The sequence below is a fragment of the Meleagris gallopavo genome, chromosome 5 (genome assembly GCF_000146605.3).
Source record: "Meleagris gallopavo isolate NT-WF06-2002-E0010 breed Aviagen turkey brand Nicholas breeding stock chromosome 5, Turkey_5.1, whole genome shotgun sequence".
NCBI lineage: Eukaryota > Metazoa > Chordata > Aves > Galliformes > Phasianidae > Meleagris > Meleagris gallopavo.
Window position 1 is genome coordinate 3091589 of NC_015015.2, and position 24294 is coordinate 3115882.

At 36.1% G+C, this 24294-nt stretch overlaps 1 protein-coding gene and 1 long non-coding RNA gene across 3 annotated transcripts in view; one reads left to right on the forward strand and one right to left on the reverse strand.

The window, feature by feature from the left end:
• The window catches only part of LUZP2 (leucine zipper protein 2), a 117043-nt gene that overhangs the window by 64600 nt on the left and 28149 nt on the right, over positions 1-24294 (reverse strand). The window contains exons 1-2 of one of the 2 annotated variants that reach the window (XM_010710706.3): positions 7543-7732; positions 988-1105 (exon numbers count right to left, since the gene is read on the reverse strand). In XM_010710706.3, the coding sequence (XP_010709008.1) occupies positions 988-1105; positions 7543-7550 (126 nt within the window). In that variant the 5' untranslated portion in view covers positions 7551-7732. Of the gene's footprint in view, positions 1-987; positions 1106-7542; positions 7733-24294 lie in introns of those variants that run through there. The other variant, XM_010710705.3, reaches the window with a different exon arrangement.
• Positions 15167-21549, forward strand: LOC109367626. The gene is made up of 3 exons (XR_004159796.1): positions 15167-15244; positions 17641-17758; positions 21456-21549. It is a non-coding gene; the product is annotated as an uncharacterized LOC109367626 (long non-coding RNA).

Below are 24294 nucleotides of genomic sequence, written 5' to 3' on the forward strand. Positions count from 1 at the left end.
GAAATGATTGATTGGTTACTCTTTTGTAAAATGGGGAAAGTGTTCTATAGCGCACAGTACACATTGATTAGAAGGAGAGGATTCTGGTGTATAGAAAAATGTAGCACAGCATACTACAATATAGCACTGAGACACAGTACCTGTATTCTATGAAATGTATAAAAGATGCTACTCGATATATTTTTCCCACTTAGCTTACATCAATATGATGGAAAATACCCAATGTCAGGAGAACACTGTCCTTTAAAATGGCATGCAATACCGAAACTCTCAACTGAAAATGAGTCTTTACTAGACCAACAGGCTGTATCAGGTAGATAGGCGTACTCTTAAGGAATCATCTGATCATTTCAATACTTTGGATGCAGAGTAGGGTCTCTGCTTTTTGCTCAGATTTGATCACAGATTTAATTTGACCAGTGTCCTTTCAGCCATGATACCTAGAAAACCCCCCTCAGTTAGATGTAGAGGTATCTCAACTCTGAACGGCTGGCCGACAGCTCTCCTAACACAGTTTGTCAGTTAAACTTGTGAAGTAATCCCCTGCAGTAAATCCAGATTGCATGTAAGCTAGGTAAAGTGAGCAGCTACTCTAAGCTGCATGTATGCAGCTCAAGAGTAAAGAGGAAGCCTACAGAAGGAAAGGAAATCCTTTCTTAGTAGCTGCCAGGATAAATGCAGCTGTCGATAAATAAGCTGTCAACTAAGACAGCTTATTCTTTCCTGTTTCTTCTTTTGATCTACTGTATTTTGTTTTCACATTTCCTTCCTCTCTTTTGTTTTTTATTTTGAATAAGTGGACAAAGAGCCCAACTCATTCAGACTACACTTCCCTTGAAAACAATACTTTAGTGCAAGATCAAAAGAACTATTTTCGCTTTATGAAATCAGCAATAACAATGGATTTTTTTTTCCCTCTCACGAAATAGACAGTAGTATGAAAAACCCAAGTAATTCTAAGCCAAAGGAACCCAGACATAATCTTACCTGGAGATTTACCTTAATTCCCTCAAGTTCTTTGGAAGTTTTTAACAGCTGACGAAGAATATTGCTTCTTTCCTTAAAGACTTCTTTCAGTTGTCTCTCCAGTTCTTCATAACCCTGTCTAACATAGAAAACAAAAGCATAAGATTCTCCTAAAACATTCCTCAGTGCTCTTCAAAACAGTATTAGTTCACTCAAATTTAATTAACTACAACTGTACAATATCTAGATTCTAAATTGGAATGTGAGATTGGTCTCCCTACATAACAACTTGTTTTCTCCTAATATAGGTAAACAGATGTGTTGAATGCCAAACTGATGCATCTAAGTATACAAATTCAAATGAAACATCAGCAATGGTGAATTGTTTGTGATGAACAAGACACAGAATGGATATATTTAACATGGATGATGATATACAGAGTAACAAGTGTCTGCCAAACAAAAAACAAATTTTCCAAGGACAGAAGAATTCAAACTGAGATTTAATACTTTCTGTACCTGATAGATAACAAGTTCAACTGTCAGCAAAATATTGCATTCTCTTGGTACATTTTGTTTCTGTTACTCTCTCCATTTGTGAATAAATTTTATTTTGCAAGAAATGGTCATACCATTTATGATATGTTCATCTACAAAAGAAAATGAAAAACTGCAGGTCTTGTTGGAAACCTCTTAGAATGACTTTATGAATGCATAGGATAAAGATCACTTGCAGAGGTAAAGTCAGGACTTGGTCACATGTAACATAAGTAGTAACTAGACAGCACCTCAAGGTGATTATCCTTGACACACAGAACTAACAACACAGAAATAAATCATCCAGTGCAGACCACTGATGCATCATTTACAAGAAAATTCATATACTTCCAAAGTAGTTCCATTTTAAATTGATAATGAATGGAAATCAAGCAGGAATTTCCTCCTGCTAAGGTAATAATGCAGTTTTATTAAGGTCACCACGTTCATCCCTTCTTAAGCAGCACAACATGTGTATTAGCCTTTTGCCACTGAATTGTCATATTTTTGCTTGAAGTTAAACGTTGCATTAAAAAATCTGTCCAAGCGGTAACACTGCCTTAAATAAAAATTAAATTAATTAGGGTATTTTCCTTGTTTTTAAATTAAGTTTACTTTAAGTATGCATGTACTGACTTTCCTTTGTTTTATATGTTATGTCACAACATGCATCAAGGAGGACACAAAAAGCTAACCCAGTTGCCAGTATCTAAAAGCTAAACCCTCTGAACTGTTAGAAGGGAAAAAAATGAAGAAGAATGAGTACATAAGCCATAGCTATATTAGATCTATTAATCATTAGATCCACAAAGGTTTTTAATTGAGGACAAGCTTACCTCTGCCACCAAACTTTGACTCTTTGCACTGTGACCTGGGGCAGTGTGCATGTATCTGAAGAGAGTGAAATACCACTCTGCACATGTGTGATAACAAAATAATCCTTAAATTAACCTAGCTATAGGTCATGACCTCACTTTCTACTTTGAAATACGACAAACTTGGATGCCAATTTTGTACTATGGGAGAATTTGGGTGGAAGTTGACTCAGATGTGAGGCATCGTACCATATCATAAAAAATACAAAATCCTAGCGACTTTTTGGAATCTTCCAATACTCAAAAACCATCAAGGTTTCCTACTCCCTTTTCAATATAATTATATGTGGACAAATCAAATTTAAACCCATTCCTAGGATTTCCACTGTGTAATTACATACATACTAAATCTGTTCTCCAAACATTAGGTAACACCAGTTACACCACTCTGCAAAAATAAGTGCCATTTTCACCATACACATCTGGGAATGGAGCAAATTCATTTTTAGAAGTTTTAAGATCTAGATTACAAAGCAGAACAATTCAGCAAAAGTTTGCACTTTCAGGTCTTCAGTAACTGCAAGCTGTTTTGCTTATACCATCAGTCTATTGATTTGTTGTAATATAATATTCCCAGATACTTTTAAGCTTAGTCAGTTAATTTGGCTCTTCCACTGCTCTTACTGACAGAAGAGAGCACAGTATAGGAAATGTTTCAAAATATTCTAGTTTTTGGTGTGTGGAGAAATGCTTCATAACTCCATTTCTCCATCACTCCACCTCTGTTATTTCCTTAAACTTCGTAAGGTCAGCTTTTAGTCTTTAGAATAAAGATTGAGGTTTTCCCTGAATAATATGTACAATGGCAGGACAAAGGAAAACAGATTTTCTTTTCCATCTACAACAACTATGCTTACAAAGCCTATCTGAGAAACACAACTTCTATAAAGATTTCAATTACTTATGGTACAGAAGTTTTTCATTGCACTCAATGACATTTAAAACCCGATGTGCACAAAACATTTGTTTGGAATATTCCATCCCTGCCTACTGAGAATCATGAATAAATACATTGCCTAGGCTTGGTTTAATGACAATTCAAATAAAATCACTTAGTTAATACTTATATCTCTTCTAAAAAGGCTGAAGGATCCTAAGTACTCTAAGTGAAATAGCCCACAAAAATGGTTGCAGCTCTGATGCATTTTATGGGGTTCCACACAACTAGCAGGTAGAGAATCAGCCCTTACCATCTATTTCCTCTGACTTGTTAATGCATCCATCGTAAATAAAACAAAAACAACCTGGCTTCTCTTTCACAGACACTTGACTGTATAGAATCAACAACATCCCTACCAGGGAAAGCACAAAAATGCAAGTTCCCACCAAAGGAGCAAAAAGAAGCTTTTGAAAACTTGTAGTTGGCTTAGAAACACTGCCCTGGGAAGGGGAACAGCAAGTTGACTTGTCACGTATATCTTGATAATGACCGTGATGATCCACAGGGAAAAAAAACTTGATTGATCTGCTTAAAACGGCAGAGGTCACAAAAACAGAGCTCATGACATGAGAAAGGACAGTACAAAACCCTGTGACTGATTCCACACTGAAGTAACTCCTTCTTCCAAACACAGGTGGGACAAGCCTTTTTATTTCTTCAATTCATCAGTCAGTAGTCTCTTTACCTAGGGCAATGCATCTTTATTGAATTCATACAGCTGTAATAAGAAACAGGCACTTAAATCTTCTCTAAGTTGTGAAATTCTTCACAACTATTCAAATATAGACTGCATAAATACACACTTGTCCTCTGCAGGAAGAGCTCAGCTTTCATCTCACAGTTCTACAGGATTTGGTCTTTAATAGGAAATATATCCCTTCTCCCTTTTTGATAAGTAACATTACTTGTTTTCAATTCTGATATTCTTCATCGTTTATATCCACAATATTGCTTCTGCTTTAATTTTCTACTGGAACTCTAACACTTTTGACTATGACCTCAGTGTTATTACCCTTAAATACACTACACTTTCACTACTCTCATCAGATAAACAGCAATGCTTTTCTCCAGCATCTCTGACAATACAGTTGGGTTAAATATTCTGTCTCAGCTACATAAATCAATTAATTATTTCTAAGCACAAACACTATGGGGAACATTCTTTTTAAATTTAAGCTGGAATGCTATTATCACACAACAAACACTTTCAGTCTTCCAATATTAAACACTAATCCAGGGGAACACTACCTTGGATTCTCAATGAACTTTTCAAAACTAGGCGTAGGCGTAGTTTGTTGTGGCAAACCTCCCTGTATTGCTCCTGTTGTTTCACTGGTTTTAAATCCATCTTCTAGATAATTATACAAACATAAACGCTGCAGAAGACTTCTTCCTCACAGGAAAAAAAAGAAAAGAAAAGAAAAACAGTAGCAAAATTCTATTCTTATCTGAACACCAGAAACCTGTTGAGGAGTTGAAATTGAGGGAAGAAGAAAAGAAAAAAAAACATCATCTCCTTATAACAAATAATTCACCTGCTTGGCAATTCTGCCAGCAGTTCTGCCCTGCATATTCTCTTCACCCTGTTAAGTGGCACCAGAAGAATAAGCGGGATTAACAGAAGCAATTGTACAGTTCATTTTTATGCCAAGAAGGACAACTCTGATCATTTTAAATTAAATTTTTCTTTTTTGTATCAAGTCGTCTTTAACATTGTTCAATCCACTGTGAAAAGAGATCATCTCAAAATACTATTGTCTTGTGTTCTTGTGCAAAACACAGGATAATGCATTCTGAAATATTGCTGATTATTTATTATACGTCAGACTTATTTCTTGTGAATCCAAAAAGTAATGTTCTGTACAAAATCCATATTCTTATAAAGCTGTGCTTTACTGGAGGCCTCTGTTCTGTTGAGAACACTTGAACTTTCTGCTGCTACAACATCTATTTTTCTGGAACTAAATTATTCAAGTGTGCTACGTTTCTATTTCATATACAAACAAATACTAAATCAAAGAGCACTGCTCATTAGGATCATACACTGACTGACAAAGGAAAACTGCTTTACCGTAATATCCCTTCTTTTGTGTTTCAATGCAATATGATCATCAAATCATTGGGTTCTTTCCTTTCCAAGACGAAAATATTGCTGTATACGCTAAGCATCGAGCGATACTCCCACAGTAGAGAACATGGATTACATAAAGATTAACAGCATGAAAAGAAATGGAGTTCAAAAGATATAATGGCAGCAGAAAATAAGTATGAAGTTCTGAAGTTCAGGCTGACATCTAAACAAGAGACAAACACCTGAACAGCTCAAAAGAAGTGGCAAGTCCTCACCAAGCAATTAAGAGAGATAAATGAACACTTTAATGTCTACTGCTGCATCTCCAACTCTTTAACAACAAAACACTGAGAGGTCTGCTTTCAGCACAGGCTACAGAAGGGAAACCAGGAATAACCAAGTGTACAGTTTGTGAATGCAAATCACCAAGAATATCCCTTCCTACTTGGGAATCTGAGAACTGCAGTTCCAAAAAGATGCTCGCTTCTGAAACATTGAAGAGAAATGCAGAAAAGAACAAGCTAGGTAGATTTTTAAAAATGTAGATGCAAAATAAATGAAAGGGATGCAAAAGTAAAACAATTTCTTTATTTAACTCGTTCCAAAACAATGTATGTCATCATATACTGCCAAATGTATGCGTCAGAGACACATTCCTCATTTCAACAATAAAAAATTACAGATAAACAAGTCTATGTAGAAATCATTGCATCATGTAAGCAGTATCTACTTTGTGGCTCTCCTTTTAATATGCAATATGCAAAGTAATATGTATTTCATACACATAAAAAAAGATACTTGCAATATTTCTTAACAACTGATATTGCCATTAGACCGACTAAAGCCACATTGATTTTTCCCTTTACGTGTGAAGTTAATATTTGTACTGTTAAGTTTAATAAAATATATCTGCTTAATAAAAATTGCCTGTGATATTCACAGCTTGCTGATTCATTGGTAATGTATCTCAAAAAAACAGAATTACACGTGAGTAAATTAACTAATGTGTAACAGGACAGAACAGATAAGCAAAACATAAACCTGAAGAATGAAAGCGTTTATTTCTTCTTCCTCTTGTACTTTTCTTCTATGGCAAATCTTTATTTCCAAAAAGTTACATATAAACTTTCCTGTTTATGATATAAATCCTAATTTATTATGAATTACTTACTTATCACCATGTTCTCCATCCATTCTGAAACCAGCCTTACTAGCACAGAGGTGAGATTTGAAGCATTCCCTAGTGAAATATTTTAAGACTTTTTTTAACACTACTATCTCAGAAAACAGTTGAAGTCTATGACAAAGCATTCTGTTACTTTGCTCCCTTCTTTCCGCTGGTGTTCCCACTTGTGTTTATTGTGGGATAGGCTGCACCAGAATAAGTGCCACACTTGAAGCTATACATACACTCACTCCATTCATCTGGATGAGATGCTGCTTGTGTGTTGGGCACAGCTGAGCCTGAGTAGTGTCAGTACAAGCCTATAGATAGATCAACCCTATACAACACCATGGTACAGTTTCCAGCAGAGACAGGTACCATTCTGTTGTCATAAGTCAAACCACAGCCTATACCAGGGCTCATCACTCCTCATTCTTGTTTGCTTGCCACTTGTCAAAAGCAAGTTCATGATGCTTCTGTGACAGGGAATGAGAACATGAAGAACGTGCAGGAATATACTGTACTGACAGTTGGATGCAGTCCATATCATCTTCATCATTAAGTGAACAGCAGAAGGGTATCACCACCTTTACAGCTTTTCCCTTGGCTTTTTAGAGAGGCTGTGAGAACTGCAAGTATCTGAGAAGTTTTCCAAAGCTCACAGCATAAATTATAATGCAAATCATTTCAAAGTGCAATTATAAATGTTCCTGACAGCTTTGACTGTGATCTTTTGAATTATTTAAAAATACTTATTTTCTGAATATATCATAATGAGAATTACATAGAGAAGGGGGGAGAGAGGGAACAGCTGCTGAGAAATCCTTCAGGATTACTGAAATAGATTTTTTTCCTTTTTCTCTTAGCTGTGTATAAATACAGATATATAGATATATACATACACACACGTATACAGAAAAGACACATGGAAAGCAAATGCATATCTCACTTCCTACAAACTTCCCTTTTCTCAGAAAGTAACTCTTACCTCGACATATGCCTCCATCAGCAGCCAGCACCTGGTACGTCTTGTAGATGGAACAAAATGTACCTCTTACCCTCACCATAAAGTTATTATTTTTAATCAGGCTTCCAGTGATATAAGCCCTTCTTCAGCAACACCAAGAGCTAGGTGAGCTGAATCTTCTCAGAGAGTTTCTAATTGTCACAGAACAGCTGTGAACGTACACACGTTTCTCCTCTGATTCCTTATCTGCTTTGAATCACACTTTCCACTGTAAAGATTTTCAAAATCAATGGAAGGAAATGTCACAGAGCAAACTTCTCTGTCAGTGCACTTTGTGAGATCAAAGGTTTGTTTCAGAGGATGACAAATGGACATGCCCAAAATCCACCATGCATGCAAACTAAGAGACTTGGTTGTATAGTGGCTATCGTTTCTCTCCCAGAAAAAAAAAAGCAAAAAAGCACTTAGCCTATTTTTGCTCAGATATGAATTCATGCAACTGTCTACATACATAATTTTAATATGACATACACACACACACACACAAAATTAAATAAAGGAAGGTTGTATCATCTTTGTGACCCTCAGTCGTATAAAATCAAATACAACTATGGAATATTGGAATCAGTGAGATCTAGCACTACTACAGCAATTCTGTAATGATGTAAATTTATACTTCTCCTCCTGGATTTCCCAGGTTATCAGGGTACTAATAGAAACGCACTATTTTCCAGTCTACAAATACCACAGTTAAATTTGCTGAAACTCACGAGATATCCACTTTCATCCTTTCATTCAGATGATTTTTCCCCATATGCAATTAACATAATAAAAAGATTTCAATTCAAAAGCTGTTAAGGAATTAAAATTTGAACAACTCTAGGCACTACTCCAAATCCTCTTCTCTAGTTTTCCACTCAAGAAAGACAAAGGTCATAGGAATACTATGTCCAGCTAGCCTACATGTTTTCTTCTCTCTTAAAACTTTACTCCTGTGCACTATTGTGCAAGATTAGAGTCAAAAAAGCACTTAGACATCAGCTCAGTAATTTATATCATTAGTTTGACCCTACACTCAACTTCTTATTGATATGTCATAGCCTTGAGAGAGCTAAAATATCGATCACTGCTCTGGAAACAGACAAGCAAGTTTTAGCTATTTCTGGACCTCAAATAATGCCGTGAGAGGTGTGGGAAGAAAATCATATCCCCCCCAGATGGTAGCACTCAGCTTGACACACCTTTCCTCCTGCACTTGGTTGGAGTATTGACTGACACTCTGCCAGTGAGAAACAGCCCAAGCTTTAGAAGAGATTAACTACAAATTCCCACAATTAGAGTGAACAGCAGTCAGCCTTTCAGGAGGCTGAAAGGAGGCACTTCTGTTTGCTGCTATACTTCCCAAGAAGTTTAGAAAAGGAGTACAACCTATAGAATCCAGCAGCAATTCAAGGGGTTTATTAATTTAACTTTTACCTGAATTGGAGTTTTCTCAAGGGGAATTATGATATGTGATAACTCACTAAGGAGAAGTCCACACTTTTTCAGAGTGATGTATTTTACCTTGCTGTATTCATATCCAAATATGTACCTAAATAAAATATGAATGAAGGACTATAATTATACTGAATTATTAGCTGATATAACTAGATATAAGAGTGTATTAGTTACTTCCAGAGGGAAAATTGCATTTAACACAACTCACTTCACGATTTGTGCTAACACCAAGATCTGATATATTGACTTCCTGATAATTCCACTACTCATCCTTCACTCCCTCCCTAGTGAGCAGTTCATTCCTTGAACAAAACCAGAACAGCTGTTTTCAGAGCAATTGCTCCTTCCAACTGGCACACCTCTTCACATTAAACCAAGAAAATCCTCTGTACGTACTCGCATTCATATTTATATCTAAAAACACATCCAGTCACCTTTCTCTTGAGGATCAAATCAAAAACACTTGAAATCTTGAAAAGCAAGCAAACAAACAAAAAATTATTTGCTAGTTATATGCACTATTCATTACCATAGTGTCAATGGAGCTTTATATTTATTTCACTGACTTCAGAGAAAGCAGGGGGAATGTAGAGACTTAATGATATATTTATATTACCCTGTTGGGAGAATTAGGAAAACATGCCTGTACAGAGTTACACATTCCTGCGTAGCTCAGAAATAAAAAACGATGTTGTGGTAAAAGAGTTTGGACTACCATGTTTCAAACTCCCATTTCACACCTCCATTTATGTTACAAGCAACACCTGGCACAATTCTGCCATCATTTATACGAAGAGATGCAGAATTAGGAGGCACTGTACTCATGAGCTCAAAAAAGGCTCAAAAAATGATCAAAACTTGAAGAGACTCGTTGTTAAAGGTTTACTCTGAGCCAAAAATGTCTGTATTGTCTGTTCCTTGTTCCTGTTGCTAGACTTCACTGATATCTGGATTTTTCAGGAATTAATACACTTATCTTTAACAGCATATTTATGACACAGTTTAATTACTGAAGGCTGTTATTAAGAACAAAGAACTGAAGTGCAATAATAGCAAAGACTACATGCTCCATATCCACAGCCCAGATATCAGTATGCAGGAGATCTGAGGTCACACTTTCAATTAATTTAGCTCTCATCTCAGATAATAATGTCACTTAGCCAGATCTTAGATCACCCAGAGGTGACACAGCAACTCTTGGCATCATTTGCTGATGTTGCTTATGCTCTGCAGAGAGATAAGTATTCATGATGGTAGGATCCCATCCTTTATGTAGAATTTTTTTTTATTCCCAGATTTTGGAGACACAGAATTGCTCCATACTGAAGATGTTAGCCCTGACCAATGAGGGGCCTTTGGGAATGACTCAAAACAATCCAGGATTCTTTAAATCTGCTTCAGTTGTGGAACACCTCTAGCAGCTGGGAAAGCATCTCTAGCTTCCTAGGAAAATATAGCTCTCTCCTAAATACTAAAACGAAGTGTTTAGACTCAAAAAGCACTATTTCATACTCAGATCTGCAAGTTAGAAAGCACACTACTTCGTTTCATTAAATTATTGCTACAGGAGAGTAACATTAGAAGCTGAGGTCTGTTATAAAATCAGCAACTTAGATTTTTGTGTAGCTCAGTAAATTATCAAGTGATAACCTCCTGTACATCATATTGAATGACTCTCATACATGGTTGCTTGAAGAACTTCTCCAAAATCATTTACACAGGATATAAATTGACATCACAGAAAGATTTCTTCAGGGAAGGAAAGGCTGCCACTGGTTCTGTCATGAATATTCCACTTCTAGCAACATAAAACCATTTTAAAATACACAGTAGAAAAGGCATTCACTAGCATTCATTTCTAACAGCTTAACTCTTTCAAGGTACCCTTGGCTTGCATTGTAGAATCATAAAATGGCCTGGTTTGAAAAGAACCTCAAAGATCATCTAGTTTTGATCTCCCTGCTATGTGCAGGGTCACCAACTACCAGACCAGGCTGCCTAGAGTCACATCCAGCTTGGTTTTGAATGCCTCCAGGGTTGGGGCATCCACAACCTCCTTGGGCACCTTGTTTCAGTGAGTCACCACCCTCTGGGTGAAAAACTTTGCCTTTATATCTAACCTAAATCTCCCTGTCTTAGTTTCAAACCATTTCCCCTTGTCCTATCACTATCAACCCATGTTGATACAATTGTTCCCCCTCCTCTTTCTACACTCCCTTCAAGTACTGGAAGGCCATCACACATCCAAGGATTAGAGAAGAGGTGAGGGAGAACGCTGTGTACAGAATGCTTTCTGTAAAGAAGTAATTTCTATTTTAGCTTCATGCTTATTTCTTCCCCCATGTCTTACAACCTTTTCATTACAGCCATATTCAGAAAGTTTATGTGCTTCCCTGAGAGATCTCTGAATAGTTCCCCACTGCCAGTTTCCAAGGATATGGTAAATTCTCATCCCTTACCGTTCAACTACAGTCTGTTTTTCCAAGTCTAGTATAAAGTCTATATTTGCAAGTGCTTTTACGCTACTATTTTTATGCAGCCAAACTGAGGAAATGATGATCACTGAACCCTATGTTCTCAAAATCTGATGTCTAACTCATCATCCACAGTTCATTTTCTTTTGCGTAGGCTGAAGCAGCCTGTGAAACTAGGGCTCTTCAGCAAAAGTGGGTTCAGATAAAAAGGAAAAAAAAGGCAAGATCTATAGTTCTTACCCAGTTCCTTTCGAGGGGACAGGAAACAAACCTGTATTTTCCAGTTGCATTTCTAGCCTAAGACAAGATCAGTGCCTAGCTAACTGAAACTCCCTGAGAACTGCTTATCTTCCTCTTCCCATATATAATTCCCATATATAATAATAATAAATATATATATTTCCTACAAAATTTAACTGCCATGGCTGTCAAAATCCATTTTTGACTTCAACCATGAAGCCAACTGTGTCAGTGAAGCCCATTCACAGCGCTTTCCCATCCTCCTCTTTCCAAATGCTTTCTCTGAAATCTGTAGCCTGCCAAGTGGTAAGTAAGGCATCTCATTCAAACTGCAGGGTACGAGACACAGAGAGCATCACTCCAAGGCCTGAGTGCCTTTCTGCAGCTACTTGCTTCATACACCAGTGAAGCAGAGCTGTCAATACCCAGGCAAATCCCTTGTGTCAAAACAACAAGATGAGCCCTCATTTTAAAAACAATGCAAAGTCTGGCTCTTTTTAGCAAATATAATCCATTTGACTTGTATTCCCAGAGTGCAAAGTTGCTGTAAATCTCCAAGACGTATTTAAAATCTGATAGATCAAAAACAGCATTATGCTAAGTATGTTTACTGCACTTTTTAAAATTAAACTCACTTTATAATCATATTCTAAGACCTACTCAGTAAGGCACACAACACTAACAAGAAATGTGTATTGAAATAAGTTGTCCTCAGGGTTCCAGTGGCCGAACTGAAGACACACACACACTCTACCACAGTCTAGGAATTTGTTATCATTAGCTTTATATTTGAAGACACAAAAGTTAATTTTTGATGTTGTAATATGTTAGTTAATGGTTCAGACCTTTGCTCTCAAACATTTTGCACATAGATCAATTCCGGACGTTCTCAGCCCACAGGTTTCCACTAGTCAAGCATCTTGTTTCTTAAGTTAGGAAAAGACCATTTTTATTTTGGTTATAATTAGTATTCCAGGTAAATTTGCTAGCAGACCCACTGCAGCCTGTACATGAAATTTAAGCCTAAAAGAACTTAAGTTCTACACAATTAGATTGAAAATGCTCGTCTTCTCCACACTAACGAATCATGCTTTCAGAAGACAAACAAAAATGGCCAAGGAGGGCAAGAAGATACCACACTAACTGTGAATCTATTACCTGGCTTGAGATCAAACCAGGAAGGAGCTCAAGTGATGAAATATAAACCCATATCATTCTTCATTTGACCTAAAATTAGATTATTATTTTTAATACAGAAGACAGCATATAGTTGAATGAAGAAGAAAGGGCATTGTTACTTCAATATCTAAGAACAACGGTATAACCTGCTTGCTTCCAAAATGAAACAATATGCATAGACAACAGACACAATGAAAATGAGAGTCATAATGTGCTATCACACTTAAGGAAAGTACAATTTTCACTGAAATATAGAAGATTTCTAAGGCATCCCTTAGAAAAGTTTGAATGCAGTTTTGATCAATTACTCTGAATTATCAGTGTATAATCTGTGGAAAAAAAAAAACACCAAACCATCCTAAGGACTAAACCAGAAGCATGTTTTTGGTTTTTTATTTTGTTTTGTTTGTTTTTACAATTAATATCTCCCAATCTCATCTTCGCTTACTTCACACCAAATATGGATAGTACTTATTAAAGGGAAACAGGAACATCATCTGTCAGGTAGTCAAAAGGAAGAAAACTGAATAAAGAGGGCAGAAGCAGAATGAGAGCTTACACCCAGTTAAGAGGAAATATATTTCTTCTCCTTCCAAACCATTGCACTTCATTGCAAAATCCCCTACCTAGAGAGTATTTGAAATACAGAGTACTGATATATCTGTGGTTTATTGTACCTTCTTCCTTGTTTTTCAGCATGAGAGAGAAAACATCATTTATTGAGAAAAGAACAAATCTTTGGAGGCCAAGGACAGTGTTACAGTAAATTCTGCTGCACTGGAACAGTTAAAACTAATGAACAGATTTGTGTTGGATTCTAGCTCACTTGGCCCAGAAATTTTACAGAGCTGACCCATCTAAAGTTTCATTTAATGAGTTCTGGGTAAACTTTTTCATCTGTTTGAAGTGAAATTCTATTAGTTCCCCCTTCCTACTTGTGCATTCTCCACCTTCCCACTACTGATATCATTTTCTTTTAAAAATTATCCCCAAAACATAATAACTTGCTTTCATGACATTTAGCATGCTAAAATCTATTACATGCTCCTAAAAATCTACGTGAAGTCACATATTTCTGTTTTTCTCAATTACTGGGGGTAAACAGATGACTTTGAAAGAACTGAGAACAGAGCGGCAAGGTCGCTGAGTATTTTTGTTCCTTTTATCCATTTCTGACAAAGTGTGGTTTGATCAGCTAGCTTATTTTTTCCTAAAATTCATTAAGTAGGCAGAATAGTGATTATCCATTAAATACATCCCAGTACAAAAGAACTGATGATCCACTGGAATTGAGACAACACTGATATCACGTTCCTATCCATAGCTATAAAGGAATACAATTATGCTGATTCTGCTCTGTCGAACACTAGAATAAAAAAAACCCTGTGACTACTCATTTAGTGAACATACAGCACAATTTCACTGATTTAGGAGATAAATAATACTATACATATGCACAAGGCTGACATTCAAACACAGTTTGTAATACTATCCAAATCAACACAAGAAAGTCGATTCGACAAAGCTATGCAAACCAGCACACATTTGCTCTGACAGCTGTAGTTTTTAGCAGCTATTAAAAATGTATATATAATTAATAATGCTAACCCTCAATGTATAAAAAAAATCAGATGTGAAACTCTTTTCATTACACTTTTTACATAAATTTGAGTATCACTGTCATCCCAGCAATATTTCATCATTGCTGAAGTACAATATCCTGCTTTTCCATTTCTGGTTTTAGCATGAATAATATCACCTTTAGATATATGCAAACAGAAACTTTTCCTATGCAGCCTTCCTTCTAGATGCCTGTAATAGTAAGAAGTGCTTCAGACCGTAAGCTTACTGAGGGTGCACTCAATCCCCTTGTCAAGATAGTTAATAAAGATGTTAAATGGAAGCCACCCCAGTACCGAGCCCTGGGGGACACCATCATGTAGTCTTTTCCAACCTTGGTGATGCTATGATTCTATGATCCTAATAGCAACCTCTGAACAGGCCAACAGGTCTGCATTTAAGAGAAACAACCCCTACTTCAGAGCTGCTTTGATCCTGCTCAACACCTTCATCCTTTGAATTTATCTCAAACTGCCTGAGACTATCTCTGCCTGTTTGCAGAACACCTAATCTCAAGTGAAGTTGCAAATTATTAATATCCTCAGTTATGATAATTAGATATGATCAACACAAGGATTCGAGGCGCAGGGCATTGTGTGGAGATAATCCTCAAAACATCTATGCGGTTCTAGAGGCTAAAGAAGAGGTTCTAAACGGACTCTGCTCTTCAGAAAGTTGTTGATCTCCTGTTCATCATCCCTGAATTCAAATGGGTAATCTATTTTTAAGGTTCTTATTAATATTACTGGTTTATTATATGTCCAATAGCTCCCCTCCCGCTCCATCACCAAAAGGAAAAGAAGTCTGGGGGAATGGGTGAAGATTAAGGAAAGCAACAAAGAAATGGCAACATGCACAGATAGCAATGATTCAGAACAATCACAAACAAGAAAAATAAATCCTGTAAGTAATAAAAAGAGGAAGTTTTCTGTTGTGATGTAGTAATATGTGAGGAAAAAGGAAATCTTAGAAAATAGTTCATTTACTTTTGATTCTCACTACTCTAAGCTCCTCATTTGATTTCTGTACGCCCTAAGAAATCAAAGGAACCTGAGTAGATACAGATGTATGAGCAAAACAAATGTTCCCATTTGACACCTGTATACACTTAGCTTACTTCTTCACATTTCAGATAAGCATAAACAGAGTCAGGCCTTAATAGGATTCAAAAGCCTACTCTGGTGCATGCGTACATGTGGTTTCCTAACTGAAGTGGATTTATTTTGACTGTAAATTATGCCACGTTCAAATCCTCAATTAAACAATTCACACAAACTCAGATCAGCCACATTATAAGCATATGGTTAATCTGCTGGAACATTCCAGTTAAGCATGTAATTAGCCGTGCTCTTCCAAATATTGGGCAGAAAGCTTAATTTAATTCACATTTCTCATCAGCATGTCCTTGTAATCATAACTGCCCTGATTTTTGAGGAACACATACTGTATTAGACAGGCAATAATTACAGTCAGGGGAAATAAGGATTCATTCTCATGTCTTTCTAGTGTTTCTGATGAACTCCTTTCTTTCTCTTATCACTTGTGAGCACGTGGAATGCTAAAAAAATGCAACCAACTTCCTAAGACAAATGAAGTGAGTAATATATAGGATGGATTATTTCATATGTTGATGACTTAAACAGGAACATCAAAGCAGAACTTGAGAAAGCTACACTGTGTGACTGAGATCAACTTGATATTTCATATTTCCATGAACAAGTAAAATTACAAACTACTAGTATTAGAACTTCACTATTTGTCTTCTCTTAGAGGTACTTGAGGGAGCAAGATTCTGGAATTAGTTCTGTTAAAACTGATAGAAGCCTTGGTTCAGATTTATTTTACTTCATAAGTAACATAAGTGGACTGTGATTTATTTTTATCTTCAAGATTAACAATAGTCACCTTTCCAATATCACAAGCGATTTACACTAAAAAGTACATTTTTTAGTATGTGAACATACATGACTATAAAATACAAGCTTCAAGAGGAAAAAATCATATCTAAAAATGTGATGTAATTATTTCGTTTCATGCACTTTTGACCAGAGTTAAGTCAGTGTATAGAAAAATAGGCAAAAAAGCTATAGATAATGGAAAAAGGAATTTTATTTATATAGTGATTGGAAATGCTACTTACAGGGTTATCTACTTTCCTAAGGCAGACAGTGCTGAACACTGCACATGAACATTAAACCAACCAATGATTTCATACACTTTGAAGCCCATCCACGTTACCAAGTAGAAGAGCCCACAAAATCTCACCCAAAAAGGAAAGACAGGTTTTGAGAATGTGGGACTTCAGTGCTAGCCTCCCAGCACTCCCATCCCTTTCGCTTAACACAGAAATGTGAGTAACTTCATGCAAGAAGGGCATCAACTGAGAAGAAACACCTACAACTGCTTTCTGTACTGATGAATACCAAACACATCTATATGTCAGCTTTGAAAGTAGGAGTCAGAACAAAGAAGTCCATTCTTCACATAAAGAAACTAGCACACAAGTTAACTAGTAGGAAAAAAATATATTTCTGCATCTCTGAGGGAATAAGTCATTGCATATGAGAAAAATAGCGTCATAATTAGTAAGGGATAATATGTCAATGAATGTAGTTTGCTCGTGAACCCTTTTCAATTAATAAATATGCAAAAAAAAATAGTACAACTTCATATGGGAAGTGAAATTAGGAAAGCTCATCAAAATCTGTAAGTCTGCTACAGACATCTATAGTTAAACAATTCATCAACCATTAACAGATTTACTAGAAGAACACGTAAATTTCTCCTATCACTGAAATAATTAAAAAACTAATTTTTGTTCTGTGAAAGAATTCTTTTTTTCCTGGACGATTTCATACAAAAGTTTAATTGTAAATTGATTAACATGGAGTTTTGCTAATTACATCAGCTGAAGCAAACTTCAGCTGACACCATGCTAGGTATCCAAATTAAGGGACTGTCTCCATTGCATTAAATACAGTGCAATTATCATAGGTATACTAACAGACCATTAATTTGAGCTGGCAGATAATAGAAGATGAAAACGAATCTTCACAGCATTGTGTGCAATAGATACAAAGGTCTTCTACTAATAATTGTATCTTTACAGGTTTCTGAACAGTTGGAAAGAGTTTAATAACGTTGCTTTCAGCCTGAAAGAATAACCCCCCACCACAACAAATACTTTTCCAAGGGGATGGAACCAATTCCAGAGGAAAATAAAAAAGGTGAAGTTAAGAAACAGCTGAACAGTGAATGCTAATAAAACTAAAGAAACTATCTATATACTCTTTAAATGAAAGCTCTTTTGCAAATGAATTTCTTTTACATGGATATTATCATTTCAAGGGCCATTTTTAGTTAGTATAAAATGCACAAGTTTCAGGAGCTAAGTTTCTTTACTTATCAAAGTTATCAGTGTAAAAAAATTAACTCAATTAAAAGCACAGATCTAGAAATTCTACTTACATTCCCTCCCTGGAGTTCCAAATCCAAAGGAAAGTTACCCAAGACAGTAAAGCTGCTTCATCACTGCAGGTCACCAACACCTGCTGCAGTACTTGAGCACAGCCACAGTTAATGAGAAGCTCGTTAATACCACATGATGAAGAGGCCACCTTAGCAGCACAGCTCTGTTATGGCCACACACAAGCTGTAGCCAGCAGTATGGAGTGGGCTTCAAACCAACTGTGTGTGCAGATGTGAGGCAGTAACCCTGCAAGGCATAGCATGAGCTCCATGTACCATCACAGCTACAGGTACAGAAAGAATGTGGTGTTATGTGCAAACATGCACAGTGGCTACACACCCAAAGTCTATCCTGAAAGCTTTTATTTCCCTTAGTCCCAACAAAATACACTGCAGTGTGCAACTTCCATAGTGCTGTTGCAAGGGAATTGCCAAGTCCATGCATGGACACGAACATCAAGGCAGTTAGATTAGTGAATTAAAAATGACAGCAAACAACATCTTTTTTTTTTTTTTCCCCCCCCAACTAGCAAGTTTAAGACAGTCGATTTAGAGAATACAGAAGAAGGCAAAAAAAAATATGTATAATAAAATCTCACTCTCTTCATTTTCCTTCCAGATGCTGGGGACAAAAATAATAGCACAAGCTCAACAGTGCTCTTAGAATGACAATAACTATCTGATGGGATATTCACAAGTCATATAATTAAGACTAAAAATGTTGTTATCAATCCGCTTTTGAAATGAATGACACTTCATCTTTGAGTCTGGCCCATTTTTTATGACATTGAGGCCAAATGTAATCTTACACACTGGTTAATTCAGTTGCATATGCAATCCAGAGATTTGCATATTTATTAATCCTTAAATTATTTAACTTATAATTAAAGAAAAAAATATTGCAAAGTATCTCACATGAGATGCTCCCAATACACCCTGAAAAGAGCTGCGAGCAGAAGGTAGAATTACATGTTTGCCTATGAATAAGAAAAAAGGTGTTTGGCTAAGAATGCACTGTCAGACCTGACTCATATTTAAAATCCAAATACACAAGTGGGCCATATTTGAGGATTCACATTTCATGAAGTTCTACTTCCTAGAGATGAACTGCTGCTTGCATGGCTTTCTGGTTTAGATAGCATTATAGCTATTATCTTGGTTAATAGCTTAGCCTTGCAATAATTATTCCTTCTTATTTCTATCAGCTGCACAATGCTTAAAACTATATTCACTAATGAAAGTATCTTCCAACCAGATTGGTCCTACACTCCTTTCAAAATAAGCTCAATCAATAGCAGGTGAACTGCACATGAAAACAAATTAATGCTGAGACTCACCGTGCTACCAATCACTTGGGTGACAGAAAACTTGAAGTGATTGTAGTCAAAGCACGAAACCCATGCAAACAAAGCATGCTCAACAGGTAGATGAAACTGCTGTATGGTTTTCAACCAGCATGGCTTATGAAGGAAAAAGAAAATAAATATATTTTGATAATTTTACTCTGTTTAGACACTTTCTTCAAATAGCTAATGCAGTTCAACTCCTACACTTTTGCCACTTGCAGTACCTGATCTGGATTTACTATTCTGGCAGTATCATGATTTTTTTAGGAATATCTTTTTCTTGTGAAAGCAATTAATTATTCTTCCTATATGAAGCTACTTTCTAAGCAGCTGCTTTCTTTCACCTCTGCTTCTGAGAGCACTGGTCTTTACTTGCAACAGCAAATAACCATCATTTCAAGCAACCTGTAACAAGATGCTTGTGGAGGGGAATATTTTTCTTTTCAGACTAAAGTCATTTGTGGGTTAGTTTTTTTCCCTTTTAAAATCTATTCTAGACAAAGACATGAAGCCACCTAGGTCATCTATTAAGACCACCTCTCATGAATGACAGGACTCTCCCTGTGGACACAGGTTTTCAGGCTTTAAGAGGATTCACTTTACATTTTCTGTCAGCTAAGTGATACGTAGCAGACTTATACTCTTCACCAGCACATTTCCTTCACTATCTGTATATTATTTCAGCCTGACTGTGCTCTCCAACATGGAGAACAATGTGAGCCAAGACTTCTCAGCCTTGGTTAGCCCATGCAAGAGCTGTCTGGCAAATGATATCCTGCAGAGAGTGACAAAACTTGAGAGCACCTTAGAGCAAGCAAAGGCTTTCTGTCACTTCTTTACTTCTATTTTTATGAGACAGGAGAAAACAATTCATTTTTCCTAAGGAAATTAAGTATGGATAATCTGATGCAGGTACTTTAGAAAATACCATTAGAAAAAGCAGGAAATAAGTTAAGACCCTTCTTAAGTTTAAGAAGAGTTTATATGCTTCTGGAACTATATTTTATTCTTTATAACTTTGATTGAATCAGTATTATTCACTATCTCAGATAAAGTAACAACTATAGGAGTACTAGAACATAAATGGCACAAATCCATAAGGAAGTCACATTCATTTCTGTGCTACATAAAGGCTGACTGAACACTTTAACTAAGAAAACGCTGTGGCTAACAACTTCATGGTATTGGCATTTCATTAATCTTATCAATTACAAGTCCAGGTTAGAAATCAAAGAGTTTTTAAGATAATCTGTTGAGGACATACAACACAAGAGAAGATTCAGCATGTGCTGAGGGAGCTTTTATCTCAGTGAATTTTTCATTTTCTATAAGGGGAGCCATTGCAATTACAGCTTAGCTTGTCTATGATTTCAGATAAACAACGTTTATATTGTCTTAAAAGATAAGCAGAATCTAATTGGACAAGTTTAAAACCAGCATCCATGGAATGAGGTGTCTCATTGATAAATATATTGTTATTTCCCAGCTTTTGAGATTAACGTCATTATTTTGTTTTCCCTATAATCAAGGTTTGCAGATAAAGCAATGGGAAATAACAGTTTCTAATAAGCACAGCAGAAAGAAGATAAGGGTTCCATTACTAAAAATCAACAGCTCATAAATTCTTCCTGGTTTACTACCTATATCCATTACGATCTATTATTTATTTGCACAAGAGTAGTACCAGAGGAGTAAAACTCTGACCTTGATACTAACACCTTTTACATAAAAGTTGCAATCCAGATATTACTAAAAGAAAGTATTTCTACTCCATGTTTTTTATATCTAACAGACAACTAAGAAAATACAAGTGGGGCAAGAGAGGCATGCACTAGCACAATGACTTGCTCAAGGTCAGATTAGTAGGTCTGTGGCAGAACTAACAATACGACTCAAGTCTCTTGATATTGACTAGACTACCATATTTACCAAAACAAGCTGTTCAAATGTAATTAAAAGATATGCCCTTCTTATAATGAAATTTTGTAAGTTAGTAGATAAACATTTTAGCCGTTTGCTTATGATCCTAAATCATTCTTCTTTCTGCAGCTTATGTAAGCTGACAGAGCAATGACAGTTTCACTGCATAAGTCTTCTCTTTCGTTTACAGGTACATCAATGATAAAATAGGCTCTGATGCAATAGACCCAAATTATTCACTTTTTTAAAGATGGATGCAAATATGCTGAGATATTAAACAGGTGAGTCCACTTCTCTTGTATATGAAACATCATTGACTTCACAAATAGCATTAGTGACAAAGACCATTAATTTATAACCTTGGCCATCAAGAACACAAAATCTGACAGAAAATACCAACAAAGAGAAAAGAGTATAAGACAGCTAGAAGGCAAAGAAAGCAACAGACTGTTTGCTACCCATCTAATCTCAGCAATTAGAGGGCTTTCCATGTCTTGTTCCCACTGAATGGTGATTCTGAAGTCTCAGGTTTTGTGTCTTCCAGTACATTTCTCTCTTAGGGGACAACACTTAGACAAGATAAAATTATTAGTATTTTTTATTAGAGAATGTTACCTGACTGTAATAACGATTCAAAACACAAAAATGGCCTTCATTTGTACTAAATGTTAGATTAAAAAATAGAAAAAAATCTAGATCACATCCACCACTAAAAAACCTCAAATTGAAGTAATGAGTTATCAAGAAACTGACTATTCTCATATAAAATTATTAGACTGGAACAAACTCTAGACTTTCAAGTTTCTAGTTGCATACTAGAAATTTTCTCATGGTTCTGCCATATCATTGCAGACCATATTCCACCCCAGAATACGCAGTCATGCATTTCTATTTTCTCACAAGAGGATTGAAACATGTAAAATACTTTCCTAAGCAGTACACATAATATATAGACAAAATTGGAGCCCTATATAGCAGTAAATGGGAGATTAAATTGTGGGGAATCTTTTCTGTATCAGTAACCTTCAAAGGAAGTGTATTTGAAAGAATTCAGCCTTTTATCAGGTCCCACGTTTTTAATTTGGAGTTGTATGATATAGAATATAGTGTTATAAAGGGAAGGTAATTTTTTTTCCTATCTATCTATTTCTCTATATAACTGATATTTACTTCAAGAGAACAATTTCCTCTTACAACTATTCTATCCTCTCAATCTCACATACTACTACTGCTGCTGTTCATGGAAACCTTGCATACTATTATGTCCTGGATCAGGTTTTCACTAAATGCATTACTGCAGAACCATAGTGCTACTCTTTTGAGATGACAAACAGTACAAGCAGTGACTTCAGTTCCACAGACACACATGACCCAAACCCCATAGGAGATCTGCAATGGAAAAGGACCCATATTTAATGATTTTTTAGGTCAGAGACTATCCTTTTAAAATAGCCCCAAAGCAAGTAACATCAGTTAAACTGTGTCAGCTACATTCATACCTATCTGTTTTATGCCACCATGTAAAGTATTTTCTATTTCCCTTAGTTTCAGGCTTGTGTTTTTGGCTCTACACAGATTTCTGAATACATTTGGTAAGGTGACAGCATCTTTTCCTTTGAGAGCATGTTATGGTCTTGCATGTGGATTGAACAGGATGCTGCTCAAGGTCCCTCCAAACCCAAGCCACACTCTGAGTCTATGAGTAGCAAGTGTTAAAGAACTGAACGGCATATAAAGCCAGTGATGTCTTCTTTAAAGTAAAAAATATATATATATAAACCTCAGTAACAATTGCTGCATAGTTACAGTTTTTGCCTAAGCTTCTTTTTCTCTTTTCAGTGTTTGCTTTGTCTGCTTTGCTAAATATCGGATGATTTAAGATCTTACTAAATAACAGCATTAGACATTCCTTCCTACAGAGCAGTGTTGAGCAGGCAGACTGCTTGTGTGGATTTTTCTGATTCCTGCCTACTTCCTGCCTATGTGCTTTTCCTCATGCCATAGAGTCACTTGCACTTCTGTGTAGCATCATTCAGATGAAGATTTTATTTAAGAAAAATATAGAGTACTATTCCAGTAACCACTATTCGTGATGTGCTAGCGTCAAGCAAACTGGGATTTTTGTCTTTACAATACCCATTTCCTTACAGCTGCAAAATCTAAGTGTGATCTAAGTTTATAAGACACTTCTACACCTGCACATCACTCTGTAAAAAGAGGAACATCAGGCATTTCTTATGTATTCATGTTGCAGGCCACCCACACCTAGTTCTTTCCTGACCAGCTGTGTTCAACTTGCTTTAAAAAGGCTACGTACATAGGTAGGCAAGGTTAAAACCCAAGTAACTACTGTTAACACAGGAAAGATTTGCTAAAAGATCCAATACACATTAAATATTTTGTTTAAAGCTGCACAAAGTCACGCCATTTGCAAGTATGACCTCTGCATGATACATGATATCAGTTGATAGCTGCATCAGTAGAATACATAGCATGCTTTTAATTAATAGTTTGGAGATCTCTTTCCAGAGTCAGGCAGCCAGCTTGAAAAAGCTGTAGATACAGTGACCGCATGCTCTTAAATCAGAGCAAATCATCAATTCTACATTTAGAATCAAGGTTTTTTTGTTCGTTTGTTTTGTTTTTTTACAAAATTTCCAACTATTTTTTTCAGTTTCTTGTGAATATACAGTGATAATCTGTCACAACAGCCCTTCACGCTGACTGTCAGTCATTCACATCTAATTACAACAAGAAAAATTATACCTCAGAATACACCTACTCTAAGAGTTTACAAAAATACCCACTAAGGCATGGTATATTCAAACTTCCACTGGTACAAAATTCTGCTTGAAGAATAATGATCAAAGTAAAGCATATTTCTTTAATCCTGACATAAATCAGTTTCTCTCATTAGCTTTCTGCATGAGCTAAGAATTTGTAACGTGAATATTCCAGAATGCAACTTGACACTAAAAACGACAAGAATACAATAATTAAACCAATGGATTTTAGGTTTTATTGTGGTG